The 25,289-nt window shown below is 36.5% G+C and overlaps 1 protein-coding gene across 1 annotated transcript in view; it reads right to left on the reverse strand.

Moving 5' to 3' along the window:
* Positions 1–20,747, reverse strand: part of LOC132556018 (uncharacterized) — a 97,378-nt gene extending 76,631 nt beyond the window's left edge. Inside the window, exons 1-3 of the mRNA XM_060220410.1 lie at positions 20,687–20,747; positions 20,572–20,644; positions 19,742–20,397 (exon numbers count right to left, since the gene is read on the reverse strand). Coding sequence (XP_060076393.1) covers positions 19,742–20,397; positions 20,572–20,644; positions 20,687–20,747 — 790 coding nt within the window. The remainder of the gene's footprint in view (positions 1–19,741; positions 20,398–20,571; positions 20,645–20,686) is intronic.
* Positions 20,748–25,289: the final 4,542 nt, after the last annotated feature.

A 25,289-nucleotide genomic window follows, 5' to 3' on the forward strand; every position in this document is an offset into this window, starting at 1 on the left:
ATCACTCAGGACAGACCAACATTACCTCTACATCACTCAGGACAAACCGTTACTTCTACATCACTCAGGACAGACCAACCTTACTTCTACATCACTCAGAACAGACCAACATTACTTCTACATCACTCAGGACAGACCAACATTACCTCTACATCACTCAGGACAGACCAACCTTACTTCTACATCACTCAGGACAGACCAACCTTACTTCTACATCACTCAGGACAGACCAACATTACCTCTACATCACTCAGGACAGACCAACATTACCTCTACATCACTCAGGACAGACCAACATTACCTCTACATCACTCAGGACAGACCAACATTACCTCTTCATCACTAAGGACAGGCCAACATTACCTCTACATCACTCAGGACAGACCAACCTTACTTCTACATCACTCAGGACAGACCAACATTACCTCTACATCACTCAGGACAGACCAACCTTACTTCTACATCACTCAGAACAGACCAACATTACCTCTACATCACTCAGGACAGACCAACATTACTTCTACATCACTCAGGACAGACCAACTTACTTTAACATCACTCAGGACAGACCAACATTACCTCTACATCACTAAGGGCACAGTTTACCTCTATACAGTAATATCATGTAGAAGTCAGTATGATGACACTTTACTTAAAAAGGTTCTCAATTGATGGAAAAACTTTCATGTAACCTTGAATGTTTTCATTCATGTCAAACCCCCAAAAAAGATATATAATAAACATTATAAAACTCAAGAGTTCAGTCTGTTTTCCATCAGGGCAGAGGTTGCTGCAGAAACAATGATGTCAATTGGTAGTAGAGTAACTGCAGTGTTACAATATTGGACATAAAGGTCACAACATGTAATATATTTATATATACAGTGTCTATGGGTTACACACAACATTTATCGGTTACACACCATATCTATGGGTTACACACCATATGTATGGGTTACACACTATATCTATGGGTTACACACCATATCTATGGGTTACACGCCATATCTTTGGCTTACACACAATATCTATGTGTTACACACCATATGTATAGGTTACACACCATATCTATGGGTTCACACTATATCTATGGGTTACACACCATATCTATGGCTTACACACCATATCTATGGCTTACACACTATATCTATGGGTTACACACCATATATATTGGTTACACACCAATCTATGGGTTACACACTATATCTATGGCTTACACACCATATCTATGGGTTCACACTATATCTATGGGATACACACCATATCTATGAGTTACACACTATATCTATGGGTTACACACCATATATATTGGTTACACACCATATCTATGGGTTACACACCATATCTATGGGATACACACCATATCTATGAGTTACACACCATATCTATGGGATACACACCATATCTATGAGTTACACACCATATCTATGGGATACACACCATATCTATGAGTTACACACCATATCTATGGGATACACACCATATCTATGAGTTACACACTATATCTATGGATTATATTTTATATCTATTAGCTATATACCATATCCACAGATGAAGTCAGGTGGTCAGACACCTGTTGTCATAATTGAAAAATTCTCCAAGGTACAATTATTAACTTATGATATCAACCTAAATTAAAGATCAGTAGTTGTTGAGGGAGACACCTGCAGGCATTATATTCTCTAAGGAACAGATCTCAATATTTATAACCATATTTGGGAAGATACATACCAGATCTATAGTTGATGAGAAGAGGACACCTGCTGTCACAGGTGTCAAATTCTCCAAGGGACAGTTCTTCATCCTCATCCCTACAATCACACTGATACTGAAGGTCCATGATTCTGTGAGTACCCAGTATCTTGTCTGGCCCACCCCATACCATTGTACAGCAGGTGACGGTCATTTACTGACCCAGCCGGCCAGTTGCACACCAGAGGCCACTGGTAACACACTCAGACGGAGAAACCAAGCACCATTAGGATTAAGTCACATGTAAATAACTGTTGACAGTGACACTTCAAAAATTAACACAAAACACTAGTGTGGCCTTTCTCGTGACCAGTTTCACTTTTTCCAATTTCTGGAAACAGTCTTTTATAAAAACAATGTAATCACAATAAATCCATATCTCTAACCAAATTCCATTTCAGATTCGTTTCTGCGATTGTAATAACAATTCTAAATTTGAAACACAAAACCTCATTAATATGACAAATTCAACGACGGAAATCTTTGAGGAAGCATTAATGATCCCTTCAGCACCAGTATCTATCTGTTAAAGAACAACAATCCAATTAAAGGCGTCACAGGAAGAGAGGAGGTCCACACAGTGGCTATCTTGTTATTATTTTAACACAAAGGCTGAGTTAAGCAATCCAATACATAATATCCTTGCACAATCCACCGTGTTGCAGTAATTGTAGAGTACTTGTCGGTTTTGTATTGACTTGCAGGGATTAAGTGACAGGATTATGTGTATAGACAGCACCAGATGATTGAAGGAACACAGACCGACACAGATGTTCCATCACATACTCCCTCCACTGGTATTTCATCACTCCCTTCTATGTAAGGCAGGATTCCTATTGATTTTTGTGAGTTTGGAGCTGCTCTATGTGAAACTATCGAGAAAGTGACAGAGTAAGCAAATAACAGCAACATGTTACCATCAGGTTCACATTTCAATGGGCCTCATCCCAGAGTTACATTAAAACTAGATATTTCTTACTAGTGTACCTGTAGACTTCCAGTGTGTACCTGTGGACCTCCCTCTTTAGTGTGTAACTCAATGTCTCTCTCTCTCTAGTGTTTAACTCAATGTATCTCTCTCTAGTGTTTAACTCAATGCCTCCCTCTCTAGTGTTTAACTCAATGCCTCCCTCTCTAGTGTTTAACTCTATGCCTCCCTCTCTAGTGTTTAACTCAATACCTCCCTCTTTAGTGTGTAACTCAATGTCTCTCTCTCTCTAGTGTTTAACTCAATGTATCTCTCTCTAGTGTTTAACTCAATACCTCACTCTCTAGTGTTTAACTCAATGCCCCCCTCTCTAGTGTTTGTGTTTAACTCAATGCCTCCCTCTCTAGTGTTTAACTCTATGCCTCCCTCTCTACTGTTTAACTCAATACCTCCCTCTTTAGTGTGTAACTCAATGTCTCTCTCTCTCTAGTGTTTAACTCAATACCTCCCTCTCTAGTGTTTAACTCAATGCCTCCCTCTCTAGTGTTTAACTCAATGCCTCCCTCTCTAGTGTTTAACTCAATGCCTCCCTCTCTAGTGTTTAACTCAATGCCTCCCTCTCTATTGTTTAACTCAATACCTCCCTCTCTAGTGTTTAACTCAATACCTCCATCTCTAGTGTTTAACTCAATACCTCCCTCTCTAGAGTTCTCTGGTGTTTAACTCAATACCTCCCTCTCTAGTGTTTAACTCAATGCTTCCCTCTCTAGTGTTTAACTCAATACCTCCCTCTCTAGTGTTTAACCCAATGCCTCCCTCTCTAGTGTTTAACTCAATGCTTCCCTCTCTAGTGTTTAATTCAATACCTCACTCTCTTGTGTTTAACTCAATACCTCCCTCTCTAGTGTTTAACTCAATGCCTCCCTCTCTATTGTTTAACTCAATACCTCCCTCTCTAGTGTTTAATCCAATACCTCCATCTCTAGTGTTTAACTCAATACCTCCCTCTCTAGAGTTCTCTGGTGTTTAACTCAATACCTCCCTCTCTAGTGTTTAACTCAATGCTTCCCTCTCTAGTGTTTAACTCAATACCTCCCTCTCTAGTGTTTAACCCAATGCCTCCCTCTCTAGTGTTTAACTCAATGCTTCCCTCTCTAGTGTTTAATTCAATACCTCACTTTCTTGTGTTTAACTCAATACCTCCCTCTCTAGTGTTTAACTCAATACCTCCCTCTCTAGTGTTTTACTCAATGCCTCCCTCTCTAGTGTTTAACTCAATGCCTCCCTCTCTAGTGTTTAATTCAATACCTCCCTCTCTGGTGTTTAACCCAGTACCTCCCTCTCTAGTGTTTAACTCAATGCCTCCCTCTCTAGTGTTTAATTCAATACCTCACTCTCTTGTGTTTAACTCAATACCTCCCTCTCTAGTGTTTAACTCAATACCTCCCTCTCTAGTGTTTTACTCAATGCCTCCCTCTCTAGTGTTTAACTCAATGCCTCCCTCTCTAGTGTTTAATTCAATACCTCCCTCTCTGGTGTTTAACCCAGTACCTCCCTCTCTAGTGTTTAACTCAATGCCTCCCTCTCTAGTGTTTAACTCAATACCTCCCTCTCTAGTGTTTAACCCAATGCCTCCCTCTCTAGTGTTTAACTCAATACCTCCCTCTCTAGTGTTTAATTCAATACCTCCCTCTCTAATGTGTAACTCAATACCTCCTTCTCTACTCTATAGTTAGACCTTACTCTTTTGTGTGTATTTTCAGCCCTTAATCTCTAGTACATAACTAAAACCCTCCTTAATATCTTGTATTAGATTGTGAAATGAAAACGCTAGAGTGATGAAAAGGATTTTTGAAAAAAAAGTAACAAAAATCTTGGCTCTTACAAACCCTAAACTCAAACCTATCACAGTCTAGATTTTTGAAGTTTGTTCAAGTTCCCACAAGGAAGGAAGCTGTTAAAGTGCTGACAAGGAATTTCTTAAATTTGTATTGATGACCTTGACCCTCTAACACTGAAATTCAAACTTGAGCAAGATGTATGTGTCCTTTATACATGTGAGAAAACTAATTAAAATCCCTCAACAAATCAAGTCATTAGAGTGCTAATAAGGATAAGTATTCTGTTTTATTATACAGGAACATCCCTATATTTCCTACTGAACATTTGTTACAAAGGGATTTCTATAAATAGACTTTAAACACTTACATTTAACTATGGGCCTCATTGTTCAAAATATACAGTGGATCCTTCGGACATCTCCGTTCATAAATATCATCATTCAGATTGTGAGTTTTTCTGACAATCAATTCTGAAAGTTTATACCACTTCATAAATATTGAATTTACTGTGAATTAACACATAATAAACCTCTAGGTGCATCTGGATGTTTATCAAACAGATTGGTTTAGTACTTCATTCATTAGTACAGGGACTTAAGGACGGAGGTCTATAGAGTTAGCAGACAATTTTCTTTGTAGAAAATCTGTAGATAGCTGACTTTTGAATTCAGAAATATATTTTAGTTTCCAAACACTCACACTTGTGCATCAGTGCAAGTACCCATACTAAGGTTTGCTCACAATCTGCATGTGAGCAACTCATGAAATTCCAACTAACATAAGAGGCTTGAGCAGTAAGGTAACAAACTTGCTGCACATGTGCAAAAGTTAATTTGCATACATTTCTTAATTATATCTTATGTGCTACTTATATGCTGCTCATGTGCAGAGGTAAGTAAATTTTTTACAGGTAAAATAACTTTTGACAAGTGTCAAGCTTTTTTCTTTTGTTATGACATGTTCTATCTTTAGAAATTGAAAAATCAAGTATGGCATCCTCATAGAGGTAATAGAAAGTTAAATATATCAGAGATAGTACAAGAGACCCATAGGCCTTAACGGTCATCTGACTACAAAATCTTTCAGCAGCGGTTATTTTTTCTACTTGGTCAGGACCACCTCAGGATCATTTCATGAGCACAATCCCACTGGTGAAAGTTAAGAAGTTTGAGTAGGTGTTGCACAGGAAAACTGTGATTGCACAATCATGTTACAAAATGGCCGCCGTGGTTGCCATGTTGAAGTTTGACAAGTTCGGAAAATAACAACTTTGTTGGCTACCTTTTCTGAAACATTCCCACCAATTTTTAGCTAAATGTGGACCTGGAGAAGAAGTTTAAAATATGTTTTTAAAGATGGTGGCCATGGTGGCCATCTTGGATTTCAGAGATACCCAAAAAATAACAACACTTGGTCAGGACCATCTCAGGATTATTTTAAGCAAGTTTGAGCTCAATCCAACTGGTGTAACTTAAGAATAAGTTTGAAATGTCAAAAGTTTATGCATGACAGACTGTGGACAAAGCACAATGGCTAGAGGTCATCATGACCCTTTGGGTAAGGTAACCGAATAAAGTAGTTTTAAAATATCTGATATTTATGAGGATTCTGTTAAACTGTTTTGCATTTTATCTTTTAATGTATACACAATATTCCAATATTTGTGTTTTATGTATTGATACATACTGTTAGCTTATTATAGTTATACATATACTCCCTGATCCATTCACTTCAAAATTGAAATTTTGTGACGTCTAATCCATAAACGATCTGAGCTCTCCAAGTGACCACACATGGACCTTGCTTTAAGCTCAGTATCAGGATGTGATTATAATATTCTAGTATTGCTATAATAACATGACAGCTATTTATCATTAAGTGCCATGGTGAGTACATCTCTGGTCACACTCAGATGTTTCCTTACCATCATTACATTAAGCTATAGTAACCTGTAACTGTGGCTAAGAGGAACACTGTCTTACACAAGCTTTGCATGCTGGAGCAAGAATTCAATTTACACACTGATAAGAACAATAAGAAAAGCAGAAATCTGTTTCAAACATTGTCCAGATTTCATGTATTCTGGACAATAGGAGTCTGAGTTATCGCAGGTCCACTGTATAGACCACATTCTGGACTATAGGAGTTATCGCAGGTCCACTGTATAGACCACATTCTGGACTATAGGAGTTATCGCAGGTCCACTGTATAGACCTCATTCTGGACTACTGGAGTCTGAATTATTGCAGGTCCACTGTATAGACCTCATTCTGGACTACTGGAGTCTGAGTTATCACAGGTCCACTGTATAGACCCCATTGTGGACTACTAGAGTATGAATTATTGCAGGTCCACTGTATAGACCACATTCTGGACTATAGGAGTTATGGCAGGTCCACTGTATAGGACTCATTCTGGACTACTGGAGTCTGAATTATTGCAGGTCCACTGTATAGACCTCATTCTGGAATACTGGAGTCTGAATTATCGCAGGTACATTGTCTAGACCTCATTCAGGACTACTGGAGTCTGAGTTATCACAGGTCCACTGTATACATTGTCTAGACCTCATTCTGGACTACTGGAGTCTGAGTTACCACAGGTCCACTGTATAGACCTCATTCTGGACTACTGGAGTCTGAGTTATCACAGGTCCACTGTATAGACCTCATTCTGGACTACTAGAGTATGAATTATTGCAGGTCCACTGTATATAACTCATTCTGGACTACTGGAGTCTGAATTATTGCAGGTCCACTGTATAGACCTCATTCTGGACTACTGGAGTCTGAATTATCGCAGGTACATTGTCTAGACCTCATTCAGGACTACTGAAGTCTGAGTTATCACAGGTCCACTGTATACATTGTCTAGACCTCATTCTGGACTACTGGAGTCTGAGTTACCACAGGTCCACTGTATAGACCTCATTCTGGACTACTGGAGTCTGAGTTATCACAGGTCCACTGTATAGACCTCATTCTGGACTACTGGAGTCTGAATTATTGCAGGTCCACTGTATATAACTCATTCTGGACTACTGGAGTCTGAGTTACCACAGGTCCACTGTATAGACCTCATTCTGGACTACTAGAGTATGAATTATTGCAGGTCCACTGTATAAACCTCATTCTGGACTACTGGAGTCTGAATTATTGCAGGTCCACTGTATATAACTCATTCTGGACTACTGGAGTCTGAGTTACCACAGGTCCACTGTATAGACCTCATTCTGGACTACTAGAGTATGAATTATTGCAGGTCCACTGTATATAACTCATTCTGGACTACTGGAGTCTGAATTATAGCAGGTACATTCTATAGACCTCATTCTGGACTACGGGAGTCTGAGTAATCGCAGGTCCACTGTATAGACCTCATTCTGGACTACTGGAGTCTGAATTATAGCAGGTACATTCTATAGACCTCATTCTGGACTACTGGACTCTGAATTATAGCAGGTACATTCTATAGACCTCATTCTGGACTACTGGAGTCTGAATTATTGCAGATACATTCTATAGACCTCATTGTGGACTACTGAAGTCCCAAGTTATTGCAGGTCCACTGTATAGACCTCATTCTGGACTACTGGAGTCTGAGTTATTGCAGGTCTACTGTCTAGACCTCATTCTGGACTACTGGAGTCTGAATTATCGCAGGTACATTGTCTAGACCTCATTCTGGACTACTGGAGTCTGAATTATAGCAGGTACATTCTATAGACCTCATTTTGGACTACGGGAGTCTGAGTAATCGCAGGTCCACTGTATAGACCTCATTCTGGACTACTGGAGTCTGAATTATAGCAGGTACATTCTATAGACCTCATTCTGGACTACTGGAGTCTGAATTATAGCAGGTACATTCTATAGACCTCATTCTGGACTACTGGAGTCTGAATTTTTGCAGATACATTCTATAGACCTCATTGTGGACTACTGAAGTCCCGAGTTATTGCAGGTCCACTGTATAGACCTCATTCTGGACTACTGGAGTCTGAGTTATTGCAGGTCTACTGTCTAGACCTCATTCTGGACTACTGGAGTCTGAATTATCGCAGGTACATTCTATAGACCTCATTCTGGACTACTGGAGTCTGAATTATCGCATGTACATTCTATAGACCTCATTCTGGACGAGTGGAGTCTGAATTATCGCTGGTATATTGTCTAGACCTCAGTTTCCTGACACTTGTGTAGAGCTATATATTGGACTTATATTTCTACTTATTTAATACCAATCTTGATCTATAGTGCCTCAAATCTAAACAAGATTCTAACATTACATAACTAATGCTAGATAGAATTATAAAGAGAATGAAAGAGTGTATGTTGAAATGGGCCACTACTCTGCATAGTCTGTCGCACTTTTTATCCACACATTTTTTCCCACAGACCAAAATATTTCCAGCAGTATGGTTCAGTACGTTATTGACATTTATCCAATGGATTGATTCATGTTACATTCCAAATATTGATATGTACTTACTGAACTTTATCCATTTTATAAAACAACCAGAGCGACACTTCAAATCTGAAATACGAAACTCTGGCTCAAGTGCTTATCTATGACAATATGATTGTATGAGTATCTCTTCCTCTTGTTGATGTTACACAAATATTTCATATCCACTGGATAAGTCTGGATATTTTCATATCATATAAGTTTTAGTGCTTTCCTCATAAAAAAACCCTGTCTGTATTGTAACAGCTGTGTAATGGTGTGTATTTGATTAAGCCTTTGAACACTTTAATGTGTCAACATGTTGTGTGTATTCACTAATGAATTGGTGCCAGGGTTACTGTATTTAATGCTTCAGTTACCAAGGAACAATAATCGATAGAGGAAGAATCTCAAAACATTTTAAACTCTAGAAAATTCAGGTATTGATCAAATGGGAGCAATGACTGACAATGGGCCAAGAATTTCTCAAACTGAACTGGAGCCTCAGACAGAGGGTACACTTATAAAGGAATGACAACAAGAATTCAATGGAAGTGGATGTGTTGCCTGCCCAGCATGGGTTTTGGGGACATGAGTTTTACAGAACAATAGCCATAAATATTCATTGTATTTATTCCATTGATATAATTTGTTTTGCTACAAATACAGCAGGAACAGGGACAACCCACCTGAAAAGCAATCTCAAACAAGTCCCTTTGGTTAAGAAGCATTGTATAAAGGTTGAGTGTAATTGTCTGAAGTTTGAGTGTAATTGTCTGAAGTTTGAGTCTAATTGTCTGAAGTTTGAGTCTAATTGTCTGAAGTTTGAGTCTGAAGTTTGAGTCTAATTGTCTGAAGTTTGAGTCTAATGAGTCTAATTGTCTGAAGTTTGAGTCTAATTGTCTGAAGTTTGAGTCTAATTGTCTAGTATAATTGTATGAAGTTTGAGTCTAATTGTCTGAAGTTTGAGTCTAATTGTCTGAAGTTGGAGTCTAATTGTCTGAAGTTGGAGTCTAAATGTCTGAAGTTTGAGTCTAATTGTCTGAAGTTTGAGTCTAATTGTCTAGTATAATTGTATGAAGTTTGAGTCTAATTGTCTGAAGTTTGAGTCTAATTGTCTGAAGTTTGAGTCTAATTGTCTGAAGTTGGAGTCTAATTGTCTGAAGTTTGAGTCTAATTGTCTGAAGTTTGAGTCTAATTGTCTGAGGTTTGAGTCTAATTGTCTAGTATAATTGTATGAAGTTTGAGTCTAATTGTCTGAAGTTTGAGTCTAATTGTCTGAAGTTTGAGTCTAATTGTCTGACGTTTGAGTCTAATTGTCTGAAGTTTGAGTCTAATTGTCTGACGTTTGAGTGTAATGAGTCTAATTGTCTGAAGTTTGAGTCTAATTGTCTGAAGTTTGAGTCTAATTGTCTGAAGTTGGAGTCTAATTGTCTGAAGTTGGAGTCTAATTGTCTGAAGTTTGAGTCTAATTGTCTGAAGTTTGAGTCTAATTGTCTGAAGTTTGAGTCTAATTGTCTGAAGTTTGAGTCTAATTGTATGAAGTTTGTGTCTAATTGTATGAAGTTTGAGTCTAATTGTCTGAACTTTGAGTCTCATTGTCTATTATAATTGTCTGAAGTTTGTGTCTAATTGTCTGAAGTTTGAGTCTAATTGTATGAATTTTGAGTCTAATTGTCTGAAGTTTGTGTCTAATTGTATGAAGTTTGAGTCTAATTGTCTGAACTTTGAGTCTCATTGTCTATTATAATTGTCTGAAGTTTGTGTCTAATTGTCTGAAGTTTGAGTCTAATTGTCTGAAGTTTGAGTCTAATTGTATGAATTTTGAGTCTAATTGTCTGAAGTTTGTGTCTAATTGTATGAAGTTTGAGTCTAATTGTCTGAAGTTTGAGTCTAATTGTCTGAAGTTTGAGTCTAATTGTCTGAAGTTTGAGTCTAATTGTCTAGTCTAATTGTCTGAAGTTTGAGTCTAATTGTCTGAAGTTTGAGTCTAATTGTCTGAAGTTTGAGTCTAATTGTCTGAAGTTTGAGTCTAATTGTCTGAAGTTTGAGTCTAATTGTCTGAAGTTTGAGTCTAATTGTCTGAAGTTTGAGTCTAATGAGTCTAATTGTCTGAAGTTTGAGTCTGAAGTTTGAGTCTAATTGTCTGAAGTTTGAGTCTAATGAGTCTAATTGTCTGAAGTTTGAGTCTAATTTTCTGAAGTTTGAGTCTAATTGTCCATAGAAAACTCAAGTAATCACATTAAACATTTTTTTCTTTTTACAGCTACAATGACCTTGACCATTGACCTTCCAATATGAAAAGCAATCCCAAGCAAGCCCCTTTGGTTAGGAAACACTGCATGAAGATTGATTCTAATTGTCCAAAAAAAATCTCAATTCATTATGCAAAAAGTAGTTTCATATTGTTAGTAACGTTGACCTTGACCTCTGATCTTTGGACCTGAAAAGCAATTTCAAGCAAGCACTTTTGATGAGGAAGCATTGTATGAAGTTTGAGCTTGATTGGCCAAAGTGAACTCAATTATCGCGAAAAAAACCTTGGCATGAATGACTGCCACCAACATTTTACCTATATGTTGCCTTTGACAGGCAACTCAAAAAGGAACAAGGGCTCTAGAAGGTAACTGAGGCAGAGGGCACAGGATCTGTTGTTAAAGGAGAAGCAGCATGGGCATAGGAGGGTAAATGGAGGGGTGGAGGGATGGGTGGGTTTGGGGGGTGAGAAAGGATACACAGGAATGGAAACTGGGACAGAGAAGGAGACTTAGAGGCAGAGATAGTCAGTGGTTTAGGAAAGAAAAATTTTTTTTTTAAATATTAGCACCAATATAATACACTGTGCATGAATATTTGAAATGTTTATATCAAAGAAGGCCATTCTGTTAATTAACTGAAGTAATTACTGAAGTAACATGACCTCTAGGTTCAGTGTGTTGTGCTTCAGGCAAACATTGTGAAGCTCTGATGCTAACTTCCATATCAGAATCTAGCTGGGAGAGTATCATAACTTGGGTAAAACGAAGATTTGTAGGAAGCTGGAGTTTCTGAAACTGTTTAGCCAACCAAGTTGGTCAGCCTGCTGGTAATTATCTAATCGTTTTTAATGACCAAACTCTGTTGTTAGCGACTTCTTCAGTACTTCTGGACTAGAGAGGTTTAGGTAATAAATCATTAACACATGATAGTCCTTTGGCAGCCACATATTCATCTCCTCGTCATGATTAATGTTTTAAATACACATCTACAAACCATTTGAAATCTAGATATAAAATATCCATTTTAACAGTGCTTCTAAAGAAATAACATGAAAAAGAATTTTTGAAAAGGAACATGAATTTGAATAGTTCCTAACATCTAACATCAAACATCTAACATCTTATCATAGTGAGCTGAAAACTACTAACATTTGTTCAATTAGATTTTTACATTCAGAGTCGATCTATTGTCAAATTAAAAAAAAAAGAAAACAATAGATCAAACAGGGATCACAACTAGGGATTTACAAGGAATCTACAAAAGTTAGAGAAATATCCATTCACTGCTTCTCAAGACATAGCAAACTTTCATGATCAAAATCCAAGATGGCCTTCTGTTGGCCATTTTATTTTCCTGATCAATTCCAAAATTAAACAGGCACAACTAGCAATCAAGGGCAACCTACAAATCTGATCCATCTAGCACTTCCATCCTCAACAACTTTTACTCAACTGTAGGGCGTCAACGGTCAATGAACTCAATAAAGGAAAGAGAAAGGGATATCACTCTATGTCTTTACCTTAATGGAATGACTAAAGTGACGGTAGAGTGAACAGGATACTTTAATTCATTGTTCTCTGGGCCAGAAAGTTGGTGCAGGTTCTGTATAAAGTTATCAGAGATATCACTGAAATGAAAAGAAAAATCACTGCTCACACTTAACACACAGGTATCTTTTACACACACTTAACACACAGGTATCTGTTGCTCACACTTAACACACAGGTATCTGTTGCTCACACTTAACACACAGGTATCTGTTGCTCACACTTAACACACAGGTATCTGTTACACACACTTAACACACAGGTATCTGCTACACACACTTAACACACAGGTATCTGTTACTCACACTTAACACACAAATATCTGTTACACTTAACACACAGGTATCTGTTACTCACACTTAACACACAGGTATCTGTTACACTTAACACACAGGTATCTGTTACACTTAACACACAGGTATCTGTTACTCACACTTAACACACAGATATCGGTTACACTTAACACACAGGTATTTGTTACTCACACTTTACACACAGATATCCGTTGCTCACACTTAACACACAGGTATCTGTTACACACACTTAACACACAGGTATCTGTTACACACACTTAACACACAGGTATCTGTTACACACACTTAACACATAGGTATCTGTTACACACACTTAACACACAGGTATCTATTGCTCACACTTAACACACAGGTATCTGTTACACACACTTAACACACAGGTATCTGTTACACTTAACACACAAATATCTGTTATACTTAACACACAGGTATCTGTTACTCACACTTAACACATAGGTATCTGTTACACTTAACACACAGGTATCTGTTACTCACACTTAACACACAGATATCGGTTACACTTAACACACAGGTATTTGTTACTCACACTTAACACACAGATATCCGTTGCTCACACTTAACACACAGGTATCTGTTACACACACTTAACACACAGGTATCTGTTACACACACTTAACACACAGGTATCTGTTACACACACTTAACACATAGGTATCTGTTACACACACTTAACACACAGGTATCTATTGCTCACACTTAACACACAGGAATCTGTTACACACATTTAACACACAGGTATCTGTTACACACACTTAACACACAGGTATCTGTTACACACACTTAACACACAGGAATCTGTTGCTCACATTCAATACACAGGTATCTGTTGCTCACACTTAACACAACCCCGTATCATTTTGGTTGGTGTTAATAATCACCAGTATGTGGTGATGACTGGACAAATTAATATCAACATACATGTATCCAAATCTCATATTAATTATCATCGTCATAGGAGATTCACATTTATCATATCAGACTACCATCAGAGGGATAACATTAACACCAGCATCAAAGTCCAACATTCCTGATGATATTTTAGCCTTTACTCAGTTCAACAGATTTGTGATTATATTTTAGCCTTTACTCAGTTCAACAGAACTGTGATTATATTTTAGCCTTTACTCACTACAACAGAACTGTGATTATATTTTTGCCTTTACTCACTACAACAGAACTGTGATTATATTTTAGCCTTTACTCACTACAACAGATTTGTGATTATATTTTTGCCTTTACTCACTACAACAGATTTGTGATTATATTTTAGCCTTTACTCACTACAACAGATTTGTGATTATATTTTTGCCTTTACTCACTACAACAGATTTGTGATTATATTTTAGCCTTTACTCACTACAACAGAACTGTGATTATATTTTAGCCTTTACTCACTACAACAGATTTGTGATTATATTTTAGCCTTTACTCACTACAACAGAACTGTGATTATATTTTAGCCTTTACTCACTACAACAGAACTGTGATTATAGTTTAGCATCTTGACCGTTTGAGTCAGTTGACCTAAAAAAAAAACACACTAAAAAAAACTAGAATTGTTATGCGGGAAAACAACTACAATGTATATAGCGAGCAAATATTGCGGAATCAATTCAGGAGTTTAGGAGGAGTTTGTGTCTATATTTAAACAGGCAACCTGATTCAAGTATCCCCCCCCCCCAACCCCCCACCAAACCAACTTCGTTCTATGTACATTATATGCAATTTTCACAATTAAATATAAAGTGTATAAATATATGATAAAGTCCAAAAAATGTCAGAATAATATGGACTCGTTTCCAAGGTAAGATAACAACAGGACTCCAATAGGGCAGACGTGTTCGTGCAGTGTTTAACATTATACTCCATAACTTGTACATACAGAATGTCTTTGTTGTTTTTCCTTTGTTTATTTTGTAACAAAATAAAATAGACTAAATTCTTTCTATGTTATAAGCGCTGTTATTGTAAATAAATTTTTAGCACCTTCTAACACATAAATAGTATCAATGGCTTATAAATGGATGTATTGTGACACACATGTGCAACCTCTTACCTGTGACCTATACACCTACTTTTTTTATGTCATTTTGTTAAGTTCTGTAGTCAGCATTACTGGGATGTTGTTTAAAAGTACAGAGTTCTAAAGACATCAGAATTCAAAAGTTGTATATATCTAGCAGATTGTAAATTCAACTAAAATTTCTATAAACTAAGGATGTCATTAAAGTTGCTATTTTCATAAAAATAATCACCAGGGATTTAAATTCACGGCTGACTCCACTCAAGTATTAACACAAAATTATTTCCCGTGCAAAATGTAAATGATTGACTGTAAACTAAACAACAACAAACCAAATTAATTAGTGAAAGTAGACATGTGAGTTATTTCTCAAATGTCATTTATGCTTTAAACTTTTTGATGATAGGTTTTATGGGAAATTCTACATAAAACATCCAGAACATCTAACAATAACACAAGATCAGTGACTTGTACAACACATCAACAGTTTTTTTTCATTGATTTTATCATGAAATGCATGTCATACCATGCTGCTACTCAAAAACGCATCTTGTTTTTAATCAAAAGCACTTGCTGGCTTTATCACAAGTGTATTCAACACACAGAAAACCATGTACTTAACATTAATATGACGCTCAACTTCAATTCATTAAGGGAGATAACTGATTAAAGATTAACATTGTAACAATAAAATTACATTTGAGTATGAGTTCATGATTTTCAAATTCACATGTAAATTATTTTGCAAAACATGAGAAAGAATATGTTGAAATATCACAGGGCCACATAAACCATTCTCTTGTTGCTATTAAAATCTATTTATAACCTAAAACCTGTCAATAATGGAACTTCAGCATGTGTTGTTTGACTTCAGCAAATCTTAACAACTGTCAAATTGAATGTACTATAAATGGAACCACAAGGCCACTGATTAATTTGGTCAAATTATACCAGGTTATTTGTTAGGGTATCAAACTACAATGGTTGTGAAAATATACTTAAAGTGTCAAATGTCAAATGCCTATGAATAGGTTGTGAATACTAGTGAACTTAATTATTTTAGCTTAATGACCAATGGGAAAAGGGGGCTCCCTATAGGGTTTAGATGTAAATTATAACTGTAAAAGTTATATATACTGCAACTCTGCACTGTCAAGGACACAGGTTAAAAGGTAAAGTTGAAGATCATTGGTATGATTTACATTCATGTGAATGGTTTATTGTCAAGGTCATGTAAAGGTTTACTGTCAAGGTCATGTAAATGGTTTATTGTCAATGTCATGTAAAGGTTTACTGTCAAGGTCATGTGAATGGTTTATTGTCAAGGTCATGTAAAGGTTTACTGTCAAGGTCATGTGAATGGTTTATTGTTAAGGACATGTAAAGGATTACTGTAAATGTCATGTGAAGGTTTACTATCAATGTCATGTAAAGGTTTACTGTCAATGTCATGTGAATGGTTTACTGTCAAGGTCATGTAAAGGTTTACTGTCAAGGTCATATGAATGGTTTATTGTTAATGTCATGTAAAGGATTACTGTCAATGTCATGTAAAGGTTTACTGTCAAGGTCATGTAAAGGTTTACAGTCAAGGTCATGTAAAGGGTTTATTTTCAAGGTCACAAAAAGGTTTAATATCAAGATCACGTTAAGGATTTGTTGTCGTTGTCATGTTAGGGGTTTATTGACAAAATCAGGCTTAGAGTTTAGTGATGCTGTAAATGTATGGTTTACATCCCTCATCATGTAAAAGGTTTTTGATGATAAATGTCTATAGAAAGATTAACATTACTACCAAGTTGTACATATATAGTTAGTCTGATATTTGTACATACAGGTAGCTAACAGCTTTTGCCTAAGTCAATTTTCCTTAAAGATTACTTGACAATTAGCTTTGATTTAACTCTCTGATTTCACTTTGAAAATCTAAAGAACCCTTTCCCTCTTCGTGAAAATGTTCAATGTGATATCACAATTTAATTTCTTTACTAAAGGAATGAATGAGTTTCAACATCACAGTGCAATGATCTCCAACAGAAAGAATGTGCTGCATGTGGACACATCATTGTTGAACCTGTACAGTACCAGTATGATACATTCCAAGGAATAACTGCAACATACTTATATTCCATTGCTGCTCATCTGGCTAGAGCCAAATCAATATAATCAATACTACTGGACAAATGACAAGGAATCTGAATTAGCTGGCTACTTCATTCCAATCGCTCCATCTGATAAAGCAGATCAATGGTAGAGAAGGGTGCAGACAGAAGGGCCACGCTATCAACAAATCCCGCTGGACTATGCTATCAAGGGCCACTCTTACTATTATAAAATATATGTAAATGGCCACTCTAGTAACAAAACCCCGTGGTATGAAACCTAAACAACCAAATCTTCTGACACAATCAATAAAGACATCAACAAATATTTCTCTTTAAACCTGCTCCATGATGTTACATTCTCAATTTCCTTGCATGTTTACAGAATTTATCTCTGAAGTGTTTTTATCAGCAATATTCTTTAAATATTTTCTGATACTGAAAATTGTTCTCAAGAATCACAAAAAATGACCTTGACCTTTGAATTTTGATGACTTTATTATAATATCTAATATGATATTTCCTTAGAGCCAATAACTAGAGATGTTGTTGAATGGTTTGATGGTTTGTTTTAAAAATAATAATAGGGGACCTTGACCTTGTCTCAATATTACCCTGAAACTCTAATTCATTCCAGGTAATGTTGTAGTGGACATTTGTTTAAACCAAGCTAAGCTACATATGGAGTTAAAAGTTTACAGAATTTAAGAAGGTTTTCTTTAAAATCATTGAAAAAAGTTTTCATACAAGAAAATAAAGTATAATGCAAAGTAAAGTTCACAAAATAACAAAGCAATTTCAATGTATTAATTAACTGGCTCTACTGCATTTAATTCTAAATTCTGTGATGGTGCTATTCACTTGTATTATTTGTACAATAATCCATACTTTCATATAATCATCATTTCAGCAAACAACTAAAAATATGTCAAACTCACACTATGTGTCTGACAACAAACATGCAGCTTAGCAGAAATGTTACTTTGATATATTGCTCTAAACACCAAATATAACCGATATATTATGTAGACTTTTAAAGTCAAATTGGACAAAAGTTTTCATTTATGAACAGCCTGGATCATTTATGGATGTAACAGGGATTTGGGTGGTAGAGGAAAGTTTGAGCTCCCAGAGAAAAAACACTGACCTGCGGCCAGTACCTGAAATCTACGCTGTGCAGCTCCCCATGGACACATGTTTAATGGTATTAAACCTTTGGTAACAACCAAGTAGGTAGGAATAAAATTTTTCAAATCTTAACAATTGACCTGATGATCTTGACCTGTGGCTGGGGGGTGGGGGATGTCTCAATTGATTGAAGTCAATTAAGATTCAGTATTTCATGAGTAAATATTTACCACTGACATTCAGGTATATATATACACATGTATCTTGCTGTATATTCCTGTTTTTATCTAAAGTGTTGGTGACCTTGACCTTTGACCTCTTAACATGCAAATCAATTGAGACATGGGAGCAATTGAGAAAGTATGAGTGTATTCATCCAAACAGAACCAAAAAATATTTGGCACAAGCAGTTTCTCTGATTTTTCTATTGATAAAAACAGTGTCCATGACCTTTGACCTTAGTACCTGTAAATCATTACCACACAAGCCCCTTTTTTGAAGAGGCATTGGCTATAGTTTGAGTGCAACTGGCTTAACAGAACTTGAAATATTTCTTTAGACACAAAAAAGATAAATAGACAGACAGATGGATAACCTGATGACAATTAGGCATCCATATCTTTGTAGCCGAACCTCAACTGAATCCAAACTCCATATGGGTGCATATGACATACAGGTAGTGTGTGTCATGATGCACACTATTTGAGTTTGAGACATTTCATTACAATTTCAGTTTTCATTTGGGATCCCACATCAGAGGCACATTTACTCTGAATCAGAGAGACAGCTAATTATTGACAGGACACAAAACATAACTTGTGTTTAATTTAAAGCTAATTCAAAATTTAAAAGTATATGTTATCACCAGTGTTTGGTAAGATTTCTTCTAAATGGTACAAAGTGAAGGGAAGTACAATGCTGTACAAGCTCACCATAGTAGCAAACCAAGGGAGCTAACAACTCACTCATTTGTCACAAGTGCTAGGATCAGATCAGTTATCTCCCTTCTACCACCTGACAATGTACAAACGATAAATTTCTTCCATAACAGTTATCTCCCTTATGTCAAATTCTCTCTTTATATCCGATATCTCTTTCTTGTTATTACTAATCAATTTACAACCAAAATCTTATCAAGGTTGTCAGCCATTTATGGCCTCCTCGTTGTTAATGAAACTACATTCATCAAATTACAGATGTATACTCAGGCAAAAGGCTACACAATAGGTTGCTTGACGAGGCTAATTTCTTCCATGAGAGGTAAAATTGATTTGAAAGTGATAATACAGACTGTATTGAATTTTCTGATCAAAACAAACAATGCAAAAATTCTCAAGTAATACTCGAAAGTAAATTAAATATTGAGAGCAGTGCACTTACCTGCTGTGACCTCAGGAACAGTGAGGCTGCTACCAATGGTAGAACTACTGTCCTTACATGGCGGGGTAAGATACTGCTTTGAATTCTGTGACTCAGTTTGCTGGTTATAAAGGTTAACATCATTGTCACTGAAACTAAACAGACTTGATCCTTTCTCTGGTGTATTGTGCCTACTGGTCTCACAGCTAGCTGTCTCTATGGAAAAGACTGGATTTACAAATCCATCTGGATTCAATATAGTATCAGAATCATGTAAGGTGTCAAGGTCATTGGGTCCAGGATCAACAAGTCCGTCAGGATTTATATGGATATGTGGACTGATAAGACCATCAGCATTAATGAAAATGTTTTGATTGACATGGGGATGAACGTCAGGTTTTGGTAGTGCATCTGTGTTCTTATGAACACCAGGATTTGGTAGGTCATCCAAATTAGAAATGGCTTTGTCAGACCCTGAACTCCCAGATATGATGACCTCCCCCTTAGTTGTAAACACAGGGTTGTCAATGCCATTAAGAGGCGTTTCTTTTTTATGGCTTTGTTCAATATCGAGCAGGTCCTCATTAGAGGCTGTGCTAGGGGTGGAGGCATTAGTGACCTCAATCTGTATGTTGATTGGAATAGGACTTTTAACACCATCATTCTTTAGAACATTGCTATCTCCTGTGATAGCACTGTTCTTGCCCACCTCATTTGGCACATTGCTGTCTCCATTATCCTTCTTGCCTATATCCTTTGAAACACTGCTTTCTCCGTTGTCTTTTTTGCATACCTCCTTTGGCACATTGCCACCTCCAACTTTGTTTCCTTTCTTGCTTGCTTCTCGTGGCACATTGTCGTCTCCAACTTTGTTTCCTTTCTTGCTTGCTTCTCGTGGCACATTGCCACCTCCAACTTTGTTTCCTTTCTTGCTTGCTTCCTTCAGTCCACTGCTATCTCTATTACCTCTCTTGTCTGCTTCTTTTAGAAAACTACTGTTTCCCACTTTGTTTACCCTTTTCATCATCTTGACCATGAAAGAGAAGAAAAATGCACATAAGATACATGTTGGATACGTATCAATTTTTAAAAAAAGGTAAACTGGATTTTAACATTCCAAAACAGATGTTTTGTCCATGTACACAGGAATTTGATTTCTCCTGTATTAGATATGATATTGTCATAACATCTCCAAAATGAACACACATTTTTAATGACAACAATTTCTGTGATGCCACAGTCAGACATTGCAGCTAATTATGAACAGCACATCCTTGATATGAGCTTTGGACCACCATGTAAGACTTTTTGGGTCCATAGAAAGTTATAAACATGCAATTCCAAGGTTATCGTAGGGCTTATCAAGACAAATATAGGCCCCATTCCCAATTGGAGTTTGTTTTATTTTGCCAAAATAAGATTTCCTTCACAAATGATCAGTTTTCTTCCAAAAATGGAATAAAAGGGCCCTTTGTGGGAAACATCCCAGTGTTTTTAGTCTGAATTATTCATTAATGTAATATCAATCACATGTGTTCACTTTACATCCCCTCTTCATTTTAGTGTATAAGTGGTTTTGTTTGTAAATGATTAGGTGACCTAAATATTAAAAGAATATGGATAATATTTGTCAATGTTATGAACAGATATTGTAATCAATGGGTATAGGATATTATATGCACATCATACATGTCATAATCAACTGATTTATTAGGTTAAGGTGAAACTAAAGCAAGGTCTCAGTCTCATTGAAAAACTCATCATATTGACAAACCTCATCATATTGACATACCTCATCATATTGACATACCTCATCATATTGACAAACCTCATCTTATTGACAAACCTCCCCTCATTATATTGACATACCTCATCATATTGACATACCTCATCATATTGACATACCTCATCATATTGACAAACCTCATCATATTGACAAACCTCCCCTCATTATATTGACATACCTCATCATATTGACATACCTCATCATATTGACATACCTCATCATATTGACAGACCTCATCATATTGACAAACCTCCCCTCATCATATTGACATACCTCATCATATTGATAGACCTCATTATGTTGACATACCTCATTATATTGACATACCTCATTTTATTGACATACCTCATCATATTGACATACCTCATCATATTAACAGACCTCATCATATTGACATACCTCATTATATTGACATACCTCATCATATTGACATACCTCATCATATTGACAGACCTCATCATATTGACATACCTCATTATATTGACATACCTCATTATGTTGACAAACCTCACCTCATCATATTGACATACCACATTATGTTGACAAACCTCAACTCATCATATTGACATACCTCATCATATTGACATACCTCATTATGTTGACAAACCTCACCTCATCATATTGACAGACCTTATTTCATCATATTGACAGACCTCACTTCATCATATTGACAGACCTCACCTCATCATATTGATAGACCTCATCATATTGACAGACCTCATCATATTGAGACCTCATCATATTGACATACCTCATCATATACACAAACCTCATCATATTGACAGACCTCACCTCATCATATTGACAGACCTCATCATATTGAGACCTCATCATATTGACAAACCTCATCATATACACAAACCTCATCATATTGACAGACCTCACCTCATCATATTGACAGACCTTATCATATTGACATACCTCATCATATTGACAGACCTCATCACATTGAGAGACTTCATCACATTGACAGACCTCATCATATTGACAAACCTCACCTCATCATATTGACATACCTCATCATATTGACAGACCTCATCATATTGACAGACCTCATCATATTGACAGACCTCATCATATTGATAGACCTCATCATATTGACAGACCTCACCTCATCATATTGACAGACCTCATCATATTGACAGACCTCATCATATTGAGACCTCATCATATTGACAGACCTCATCATATTGACAGACCTCATCATATTGACAGACCTCATCATATTGACATACCTCATCATATTAACAGACCTCATCATATTGACATACCTCATTATATTGACATACCTCATCACATTGAGAGACTTCATCACGTTGACAGACCTTATCATATTGACATACCTCATTATATTGACATACCTCATTATATTGACATACCTCATTATGTTGACAAACCTCACCTCATCATATTGACATACCACATTATGTTGACAAACCTCAACTCATCATATTGACATACCTCATTATATTGACATACCTCATTATGTTGACAAACCTCACCTCATCATATTGACATACCACATTATGTTGACAAACCTCAACTCATCATATTGACATACCTCATCATATTGACATACCTCATTATGTTGACAAACCTCACCTCATCATATTGACAGACCTTATTTCATCATATTGACAGACCTCACTTCATCATATTGACAGACCTCACCTCATCATATTGATAGACCTCATCATATTGACAGACCTCATCATATACACAAACCTCATCATATTGACAGACCTCACCTCATCATATTGACAGACCTCATCATATTGAGACCTCATCATATTGACAAACCTCATCATATACACAAACCTCATCATATTGACAGACCTCACCTCATCATATTAACAGACCTCATCATATTGACATACCTCATTATATTGACAGACCTCATCACATTGAGAGACTTCATCACATTGACAGACCTCATCAAATTGACAAACCTCACCTCATCATATTGACATACCTCATCATATTGACAGACCTCATCATATTGAGACCTCATCATATTGACAGACCTCATCATATTGACAGACCTCATCATATTGATAGACCTCATCATATTGACAGACCTCACCTCATCATATTGACATACCTCATCATATTGACAGACCTCATCATATTGAGACCTCATCATATTGACAGACCTCATCATATTGACAGACCTCATCATATTGACAGACCTCACCTCATCATATTGACATACCTCATCATATTGACAGACCTCATCATGTTGACAGACCTCATCATATTGACAGACCTCCCCTCATCATATTGACAGACCTCATCATATTGACAGACCTCATCATATTGACATACCTCATCATATTGACATACCTCATCACCCTGACAGACTTCATCACGTTGACAGACCTTATCATATTGACAGACCTTATCATATTGACAAACCTCACCTCATCATATTGACAGACCTCATCATATTGACATACCTCATCATATTGACAGACCTCATCACATTGAGAGACTTCATCACGTTGACAGACCTTATCATATTGACAAACCTCACCTCATCATATTGATAGACCTCATATTGACATACCTCATCATATTGACATACCTCATCATATTGAGAGACTTCATCACGTTGACAGACCTCATCATATTGACAAACCTCACCTCATCATATTGACATACCTCATCATATTGACGGACCTCATCATATTGACAGACCTCACCTCATCATATTGATAGACCTCATCATATTGACAGACTTCATCATATACACAAACCTCATCATATTGACAACAGACCTCACCTCATCATATTGACAGACCTCATCATATACACAAACCTCATCATATTGACAGACCTCACCTCATCATATTGACAGACCTCATCATATTGACAGACCTCACCTCATCATATTGACAGACCTCATCATATTGACAGACCTCATCATATTGAGACCTCATCATATTGACAAACCTCATCATATACACAAACCTCATCATATTGACAGACCTCACCTCATCATATTGACGGACCTCATCATATTGACAGACCTCATCATATTGACAGACCTCATCATATTGACAGACCTCATCCTAATGACAGACATCAGCCTCATTAAAGACTGACAATGGATTTAAATGAAAAATTTGAAATGTTTTGCAGACAACAGTTGCCATCTTTGTTGCCTAAAAAGTGAATACCCCCATTTTGTTTTCGAGACTTTTCACTGCATACAAGAATGGTATAACAAGGTGGGTAAGGTCTAGGTCAATAATTGATCTAAGTTGTTTGTCTTTAATCGATGATTGTCTGGTGATCATTTAGCTTCTATCAATATATAACATGTGTATATCCATCCTATTACACTTTACCTGTAAATGTAGTATGTGATTCAATCAGAGACTAGGGATCAGTCCACATCTGAAAATAAGACCAAAAAAATTCATAAAATAATGACACAATGAAATTGGAATAAATTTCTGTTAAAGATGTTCTAGTTAACATTACTCCATAATATACCAGCTCTACCAAGGTCATGTTATAATCATACCAAGGTCATGTTATAATTCTACTTAGGTCATGTTATAATTCTACCAAGGTCATGTTATAATTCTACCAAGGTCATGTTATAATTCTATCAATGTCATGTTATAATTATACCAAGGTCATATTATAATTCTACCAAGGTCATGTTATAATTCTACCAAGGTCATGTTATAATTCTATCAAGGTCATGTTATAATTCTACCAAGGTCATGTTATAATTCTACCAAGGTCATGTTATAATTCTACCAAGGTCATGTT

The sequence above is a fragment of the Ylistrum balloti genome, unplaced genomic scaffold (assembly GCF_031769215.1).
Source record: "Ylistrum balloti isolate Yb309-2 unplaced genomic scaffold, AGI_CSIRO_Ybal_v1 Utg370540, whole genome shotgun sequence".
Lineage (NCBI taxonomy): Eukaryota > Metazoa > Mollusca > Bivalvia > Pectinida > Pectinidae > Ylistrum > Ylistrum balloti.